General features: G+C 40.0%; 1 protein-coding gene across 1 annotated transcript in view; it reads right to left on the bottom strand.

The window, feature by feature from the left end:
- The window catches only part of NIT2 (nitrilase family, member 2), a 49,217-nt gene extending 43,731 nt beyond the window's left edge, over positions 1–5,486 (bottom strand). The window contains exons 1-3 of the mRNA XM_006868647.1: positions 5,401–5,486; positions 4,203–4,291; positions 442–577 (exon numbers count right to left, since the gene is read on the bottom strand). Of these exons, the coding sequence (XP_006868709.1) occupies positions 442–577; positions 4,203–4,291; positions 5,401–5,486 (311 nt within the window). The remainder of the gene's footprint in view (positions 1–441; positions 578–4,202; positions 4,292–5,400) is intronic.
- Positions 5,487–9,445: the final 3,959 nt, after the last annotated feature.

The raw sequence follows: 9,445 nt of genomic DNA, 5'->3' as shown, positions 1-9,445 counted from the left end.
ATTCTATGAAGGTTACAGGCTGGGGAGGGAAAAATTATTCAAGGGCTAGAGGGTAAACAACTTTAACATGGTGACAAGACAGGCATAAGACGGGGGGGGGGCGAACTATTCACGGGCTAGAGGGTAAGGTATATGTCAACATGGGTGATGGGGCAGGCAATAAACAAGAGTAAAGTTGACAACTGATGACACCTGGAGGAGACTGCAATCATTGTAATGAAGTGCATAATTTGCAGAATGTAAAACTGACGAGCTATAAAAATTCACTCAATTGACAATAAAAAGGGAAAAAATAAATTTTTTTGAGCACAGACATATGATAAAAGTTGCCAGAAGGATATAACTTAGATAAATAAAAGCTCTTCTGAATTTCGATCAGTTTTATATTATTAACTATACCAAATTTAACTTCACTTCTGATGAAAACATTTTTAAAAGTACCTAGGAAACATGTGTCCATTTTCTTTCACTTCTTTACAAGGAAAATGATGCTTGATGTCTGGCTTGCTTATCCAAGTCTGAATGTTTACAACCTCTTTTCGATCATCATCTGACATTGAAGAACTATCAATTTCATCTATAAAGAATTTAGAGTGTTAAAAGTGAACAGTTTTGCATATAACTTTAAAGACGATACATTTCTTAACATTTTGAAAAAAAATACTAGTAGTATTTTGAACATAATAGTTCAAAAGAAACCAATACTAATACAGAAATACAATTATGAAACATCATATGTATAGGAAGAAACTCAGGTGAAAATATTGAGAATAAAATTTTTAAAGATTAAACTATTGAGGGAATTTCAACTTTTTTGATGTGTTGTTGTTGTTAAGTGTCGTCAAGTTGGTTCCGACCCATAGCGACCCTGTATAGGGTTTCCAAGGCTGTAAATCTTTACAGGAGCAGAAAGCCTCATCTTTCTCCCGCGGAAGCGCTGGTAGTTTCGAACTGCTACCCTTGAGGTTAGCAGCTTGATTCGTAACCACCACGCTACCAGAGCTCCTTTGTATAGGGTTTACAAGGCTATAAATCTTTGCAAAACAAAAGCCTCATCTTTCTGCCATGGAGTGGCTGGTGGGCTCAGACTGTTGACCATGTGGTTAGCAGTCCAATACTTATCCTACAGAGAGCTACCACGCTCCCTTTTAGACATAAATAGCATAAATATGATCTGTGGCTAGCCTACAAAGAAATGGATGAATTATCTAATAATAAGCACTTATGCTGGAGTCCTGGTATGGTGCTGTGGGTTAATGCGTCAGACTGTAAAGCCATTTGAACTGCAAGGTCGGCAGTTCAAGCTTACTAGCTGCTCCTTGAAGACCCTATACAGGGCACTATAGTGGGAACCGACTCTACAGAACTTCACAACAAATGTTGAGGGCAAATATGGTAGAGTTATTTTTCTATTGCTGGTATCTTATTTAAAGGGAAAAGAACAAAATCAATCCTGAGATATACAAGTAAAACTCAATTTAGAAAATAAAACTCAGTTTAGGTGTTTTATTTTTTGCCTACAAGAAATAGAAAATGTTCTAATATTTTTTCTGATTTAAGGAAAGACAATTACAGTTCCTAGAATTAACAGTTATAAATATTCTCCTTTTTGGTTTTTAATAGATGATTAAAAATACAAAGGGACAAAAAGGAAATCTCATGTATCTACCCTGAAGCTTAAGAAATAAAAATAAGCCCTCTTTATCTTTCTCCCTAATCACGTTCCTCTCCTTGTCCCATCAAGGAGCAGTGACAATCTGAATATGGTGCTACCAGCTCCAAATATTCTAACCGTTTATGAATATACCTAATAATACACTTTGTTTTGCAATTTAAAATTTATATAAATAGCAGACTAACTCAATTGCATTCTTCTGCAAATCTTCAACATTATGTGTATTTTATACACACACATATAGTTTTCTCATTTTCACTATTGTGTAATTTTCCAAGGTGCAAATACATCAGAGTTTATTCATTCATTCTCCTCTTCCCTCTGCTACAGGCTAAGATGTATAATTAAAAAGATACGGGAAACAGACATGAGAATAAAAGGAGCTGTATCAAGAAGAAACAGAAGATGAGAGAGAACAGGAAAATGATAACAAAGAGAGAAAAAAGATAAAAAGAAAAATACTAGAAATAGCACATCAATACAAGCTTTTTGAAAGGTGATTTCATAATAACTATTATTAAGACACCAAATGTGATACCCTCTATCAATCTCACTGCTAAGAACTGACCCTATGGATATACCTGGGCAAAAGTTTATATAAAACATATATATATATATGTATATATATATATATATATATTGCCATTTGAAACAGGAAAGCCTGATATCAGCATCAGTTGGAAGGAGAGTAGTTAAATAACTTATGGTACAGTCATAATTTGTTGTTTGTTGTTGTTAGGTGCCATCAAGTCGGTACCACCACTTGTCTGTCAGTTTGTCGTACTGTGGTGGCTTTTAAGTTGCTGTGATAGTCGTAACTTAGGATTTAGAAATATGGAATCCTGGTGTGGTGCTGCAGGCTAATACACTGGACTACAAAGTTGGTTTGAACTGCAAAGTCGGCAGTTCAAATTCACCAATCGCTTCTCCGAAACCCTATACAGGTTCTCTATGGGTCGGAACCAACTCGACGGTACTTAAAACAACATAGTCATAAGATATAAAGAGAATGGGCTGAAATGGAAAATACGCAACTTTTTTTTTTTTTTTTTTTTTACAAAGTGGAAAAAAGCAAGGTATGGTTTGGGGAAAAGTTATTTTGTACATTTATATAATGTGTTGATTTTTTTCTAACTCAATATGTATGTTAATCATTATTAATAAATACTCGTGGTAACTTGGAAGTAGGATTATCATAAATCTAGAGACCCACAGAGGATAAACTGTCCTGGCACAGTATCTCCATCTTGTGGCCCTTTAGGATATTGCCTCCAGTTTCAAAAGGCTTTCTTCAGATGTCTCAATTTTGGAAGTCCCTGCATTTCAGTAATACAACTCTTTATTCCTCTACATAGGTGATACTGTTAAGTGCTCTGAGTCAGTTATGACTCATAGTGACCCTGTATTGAGAGTTTCCAAGAAGTAGCTGGTGGACTTGAACTACTGAACCTGTGATGAACAGTCCAGTGCTTATCCTACAGTGCCACACCAGAACTCCACATGGGTGACTGTTGTAGTTAAGTGCCATCGAGTTGGTTTCAACTCATAGTGACACTGTACAGAGTTTCCAAGGAGCAGCTGGTGAGTTTAAACTGCCAATCTTGTGGTTTGCAGTCCAGTGCTGATCCTACAGCACCCTATTATCAGGAGTCCAGATAGGTGATTGTTGTTGCTGTTATTAAGTGTTATTGAGTTGGTTCTGAACCACAGCAACCCAGTATACAGTTTCCGAGGAGTGGTTGGTGAACTTGAATCACTGACCTTGCAGTTCAAATGACTTTGCAGTCCAGTATATTAACCTGCAATGTCACACCAAGACCAGATGGACAACAGAGGAGACATAAATCCAATCCTGTGGTTTTAAATACTGATCGTTTGTGCACTGACAGTTTCTAAATGATCTCCAGCTCAAATCTCTCTCCTCAGGTGAAGACTGCTATTACTGCCTACTCAATATTTTTGCTTGGGTTTTTAGTAAGAAAAATCAAAACCATTATGTTGTGCTAATTCCAACTCATTGTGACCCCATGTGTCACAAAGTAGAACTGAGCTTCAGAGGGTTTCCTTGGGTATATAACCTTATGGGAAAAGACCATCAGGCCTTTCTCCTGCCACACCACTGCTGTTGTTAAGTGATGTTGAGTTGGTTCCAATTAGCAGCAACCCTGTAGGGTTTCTGAGGAGTGGCTGGTTGAGTTTGAACCACTGACCATGCAGCTGAAACTATAGCACCACACCAGGACTCCATGCCACACCACTGGGTTAATTCAAATGCCCACCTTTTAGTTAGTAGTCAAGTAAAAACTGTTTGCGTCATCCAGAGACCTTCAAATCTTCAATAAACATCACGAAACTGACTCAATGGCACTTAATAACAACAAAACCCAGACTCACAATAGCAGGCCATAGTCTTAACCAATTCTCCTCTCCATAATTTCACTGTATCTTCTAAAAAGTAATTTTTAATAAGATCTCTATAATCATTCATGGTGAATAAGGAAAGCAGTCTGCAGACGAGTTACTATACCTGTGTCGTACTCTTCTTCATCCGCAATGCTGAAAACAGGCTTCACACCACGGTAAGGCTTGCCTACTCTGTCACTACTGCTTACATGCCTATATTCCAAGAATTTTAAGAGGAAAAATCATCATTTAAGTTATCAAAGGTTTCTAGTAAGCATCGTTTAATTATTTAAACAAATGTAAATGTTCTTCACCCCATGTTCCACCCATAGTTTAAAAATAACTATGTTAAGGAAACTGAAAGAAAATAAGGAAATCAGGTGAGCAAAAGTGAGTGGCAAAAGGACTTAATAAATGGTCTCAGACCTATAAAAATTAAATTTCAAACAATTAAAATATTCATGTTTAAGTCAATGAATGCTTAGATCTGTGTGGCCTTATAACAGTTATTTACCTTCTCTGTGTCTCTGTTTCAAGAGCTTTCAGGCAATTGTGAGAATTAAATTAGTTAATATTTGTAAAGTTCTTAGAGCAATGTTTGGTTTATAGCAAGTGCTACATAAATTTTTGTTAGACAAAACAGAGTAGGGAACCAAATATTCAGATTCTAGGACTCCTAATATGGCAAATATCTTACGGTTTTTCCTCTCATTTTTCTATCACTGCTAACTTTTATTTTAATTGAAACTATCTCTTTTACACAAAAAAGAAAGAAACCATGAAAATGAATCTGCCTTTATGAAACCATAAAAATTAAACCACCAAGTGGCAAATCCATAAACAACATGTAAATAAAACTTGATTAGTTCTACAGTAAGTCTGATCTTTGTTTAATATAACAATTTATACCTTTAATCCCAAATAAAAAAGTAAAAATAAATAATTCAAGAAATACGACATGTTTCTAGGGAAGAAGCACTGCATTATTTTTAGGATAAGGTCCAATTAAGATGATCTACTATGATAAATCAGAGTCCTGGTGTAGCGCTGTGGGTTAATGAGCCAGACTGCAAAGCTGTTTGAACTGCAAGGTCAGCAGTTCAAGCTCACCAGCCACTCCTCGGAAACCCTATACAGGGTCGCTATGGGTTGGAACCGACTCGACGGCACGTAACAACAACATGATGGGAACCAACAGCACTTAATGTGCAAAGTTTTGGGCCTATTTCCAGTGATTCTGTTTTTTGGGTTAGGACACAACCCCGAGGAGATTTTGGAGCAGGAGGCAAAGAACTCTTTCTAGAAGCACTGCCTGACCATACGCAGGTGATGCCCAGTGTGTATCCAATTTAACAAGCCTACGCCCCTTCACCCGGCCAGACACGCCCTCCCGGAAGTCTGGAACCATCGAGAAGCTCGTGGCCTTGTCAGCCCCGCCCTCCTGGATCACAGCAAACCTCGTGCTCCCGGAAGTCTGGAATAACTGGGAGTGCTATGGCCTCCCAGTAGCCTCGCGTCCCGGAAGTCAATAACTCCTGGCTGTTCTCCCAAACGCCTGCCTGGCCAGCCTCTCATCCCTCTATTCGCCGGGCCACCAGGCCTGGAGCTCCCTGAGCAGCCCGGTTAAGGAAGGCTACGGGCGCGAAGAGGACATGGGTAGAGCCGAGGGCTGAGCGGCGAGACCCTCCGCCGGCGCTGCACCCGCCATCTCCCCTCCCATTTGTGATCGGAAAGTCCTGCGAGTGGCGCCACTTACTGGCCATGGCTTTCCCTGGAAGCACCATGGACCTTGCGGTCTGAAACCGGTGTCTCAGCTGACTACAACGGCTCGAGGGGCTGGACAAATAAAGCTACTGCGTTGGTGGGGGTGGAGCCTTGTCGTCCTTCATCCGCCCCGCCCCCGAGCCAGCCAGCTGCAGGGAGAGGCTCTTTGTTTCAGCAATCCTCAAAACCTTTTAGCCGCCGGATAGTAGTAGGTCGAAAATCTTATTATAACATGGTCACGAAAATGGAATACTCTGGAAAAAGTAAAGAGGCAAAGAGGTGGTGGTCTAAATCGGGGTTGTGTACTAACATTCTTAACCTGGCTCAGGTGGAGTGTTAAGTGCAGTGGACTCGGTTCCTAGTCATAGCTACCTTAAGCCTACTCAATAGCTACCTTAAGCACAACAGACTGAAACACTGCCCCGTCTTGCGCCGTCTGCATAATTGTTAAGCTTGAGCCCATTGTTGCTGCCACTGTGCCAATCCACCGCCGTGGGGGTCTTTTTCTCTGACCCTCCACTTTATCAAGCATGATGTCCTTCTCTAGGGACTGGCCCCTCCTAATATGTCAGGAGTGATAGAGACGTCATCCAGGCTTCTAAGAAGCATTCTGGCTGTACTTTCTCCAACATAGATTTGTTTTTCTGGCAGTCCATGGTACTTTTAATATTCTTCTCCAACACTGTAACTCAAATGCCCCAATACTGGTACCGACTTACTTATTCGTTGTTCAACTAGGCCACATGTATTTGAGGCTTTTGAAATATGTCTTGGGTCAGGCGCATTTTAGTCTTTAAACTGACATCTTTGCTCTTCAACACGTTAAAGAAGTCTTATGCAGCAGATTTGCCTAATGCAGTACGTTTGATTTCTCGACGGCTGCTTTCATGAGGGTTGATAGTGAATCTAAGCAAAAAGAAGTCTTTGACAACTTCAACCTTTTCTCCATTTATTAGAATGTTACTTATTGGTCCTGATGTGAGTAGTTTTGTTTTCTGTACATTGAGGTGCAACCCATACTGAAGGCAGTGGTCTTCAATCTTCATCAGTTAAGTATTTTAAGTCCTCTAAGTCCTGGTGTGGCGCTGTAGGTTAAAGCGCCAGACTGCAAAGTCAGTTTGAACCACAAGGTCGGTGGTTCAAGCTCACCATGAGCTCCTTGGAAACCCTATACTGGGTCGCTATGGTCGGAACCAACTGATGGCACTTAACAAGGCATTGAGCAAGTAAGGTTGTATCATCCACAAATCACAGATTATTCTAGAGTCTCCCTCTGATTGTGATGTCACCTCCTTCTTAATAATCCAGCTTCTCCGATTATTTGCTCAGCAAACAGATTGAATAAATACTGTGAAAAAAATACAACTCTTGTCACACACCTTTCCTGATTTTAAACCATTCAATATTCCCTTGCTCTGCCTCTTGGTCTATGTACAGGTTCCTAATGAGTACTATTAAGTGTTCTGGAACACTAATTTTTTGCAATGCTATCCATAGCTTCCCATGATCCACACAGTCAAAAGTCTTTGCATAGTCAATAAAGCACAGGTTTATTGAATTTATCTTTCTGGTATTCTCTGCTGTCATCCAAGGTCCATCTGGTATCAACAATGATATCCCTTGTTCACCATCCTCATGTGAATCTGGCTTGAGCCTCTTGCAGCTAAGTGTCAATGTTATCTTCAGCAAAAATTTTCTTTTTTGTGATATTAATGATATTGTCCCATGATTTCCACATTCCGTTGGGCCACCTCTCTATGAAATGGGCACAAATGTGGATCTCTTCTAGCCAGTTGACTAGGCGTTAGGGGTGAGTTAATTAAATGTTTGATCAAATATAGCAGACTAATTTTTAAGTTTATAATTTTGTATGGCCCATTAATGTTATAAATTTTAGCAGAGAAAAGGTTCCCACCCCTGTTCCATGCCAATGCCGTCAGTTCACCTTGGACTTCCTTCTGTACCATTGACTCTTGATCATATGCTACCTCTTGAAATGGTTAAACATTGACCATCTTTTTTTTCATACAGTGACTCTGTATTCCATCTTCTTTTAATGCTTTCTGCATCATTCAATATTTTGACCATGGTGGTGCTGGTTATGTGCCGTGGAGTCAGTTCCGACTCATAGCGACCCTGTACAGGGTTTCCGAGGCTGTAAATCTTTACAGGACCAGAAAGCTTCATCTTTCTCCCGCGGAACAGCTGGTCGTTTTGAACTGCTGACCTTGTGGTTCGCAGCCCGATTCATAACCACTACGCTACCAGAGCTCCTTTGTCCATAGAATCCTTCAATATTGTAGGTCAAGGCTTGAATTTTGTTCTCTAGTGCTTTCAGCTTGAGAAATGCTGAGTGTGTTCTTCCCTTTTGGTTTTCTAACTCCAGATCTTTGCACATTTCATTATGATATTTGACTTTGTCTTTTAAAATTTTTCTCATCAGCTTTTTTTTTTTTAATGATTTTTGAATTATGATAGTTTACATGGGAGAACATTAGCTTTACATTCATCCTATCCTATCATATATCGTTTCATTGTCATGGTTACAATCCCCTCCATGCATCATCAACAAACCAAAGGGTATAACTTGCAAGTCCCTCTCCCTCTCTGGGTCTGGAGTCCCCAGCTGCTTCATCTCTCCATGTCATCGTCTCTGCCTCCATCTCTGGGGTCACTGTTTTTCTGGGTAGGTCCCACACTCCTCTCTTCTCCATTGATGGTCCCAAGGACCTCCGCTCCTGAACTGCAAAGTCAACCACTCCCCTCCTTTTGCTACAAAACGTCTACCTTTACATTTACAACCCCCCCACAGTCAGTCCTGATAACAGTTATTCACTATTGTACCACAAAAGACCTATCCCCATCTCCTTTAATCAGCCCCTCCCAGACAGATTGGATACTACTCAGTGAAGATTCTACCTTCTTCAGTGCCCTCTGGATCTAGGCTCCCTTTTGAAAGCTTATAAGCCAGTCACTTTTTGCCTTTGTAGCACACCCCTCCCCCACCATTTTGGGTAGCCAATGTCCCAGTTGCCCATCCTTGTTTACTCTGTGTATGGAGGGGGTGGAACGATCCTCGCCTGTTCAGCTCTTTTACCTCATTTTTTTCCCCATTTGCTTTAGCATTGCTACACTAGAGAGCAAGTTTCAGAATCTCCTTCTGAAATCCATTTTGGTCTTTTCCATCTTCTTAATGAGCTTTTGCTTCCTTCCTGTATGCTGTTCTTGATGTCATCCCACAACTCCTTTGATCTTTGGTCATTAGTGTCTAATGCATCAAATCTGTTCTAAAGGTGATTTATAAACTCAGGTGAAATATTCTCAGGGTCATAGTCTGGTTCTTGTGGACTTGTTACCCTTTTCTTCAGCTTCAGTTTGAACTTGCATATGAGCTATTAATGATCTGTTCCACATTCTGCTGCTGGTCTTGTTTGATGATATGGAGCTTTCCCACAGTCTCTTTGCAAAGATGTAGTACATTTGATTTCTGTGTATTCTATCTGGTGAGGTCCATGTGTATAGTTGTCTCTTATGGGGTTTAAAATAGATATTTGTAATAAATAAATCATTGCTCTTGCAAAATTCTATCATGCTACCTCCAGC

The sequence above is a fragment of the Chrysochloris asiatica genome, unplaced genomic scaffold (assembly GCF_000296735.1).
Source record: "Chrysochloris asiatica unplaced genomic scaffold, ChrAsi1.0 scaffold00120, whole genome shotgun sequence".
Taxonomy (NCBI): domain Eukaryota; kingdom Metazoa; phylum Chordata; class Mammalia; order Afrosoricida; family Chrysochloridae; genus Chrysochloris; species Chrysochloris asiatica.
Note: the sequence above shows the minus strand (reverse complement) of the source record. Positions and strands in the feature narration are given on the sequence as shown.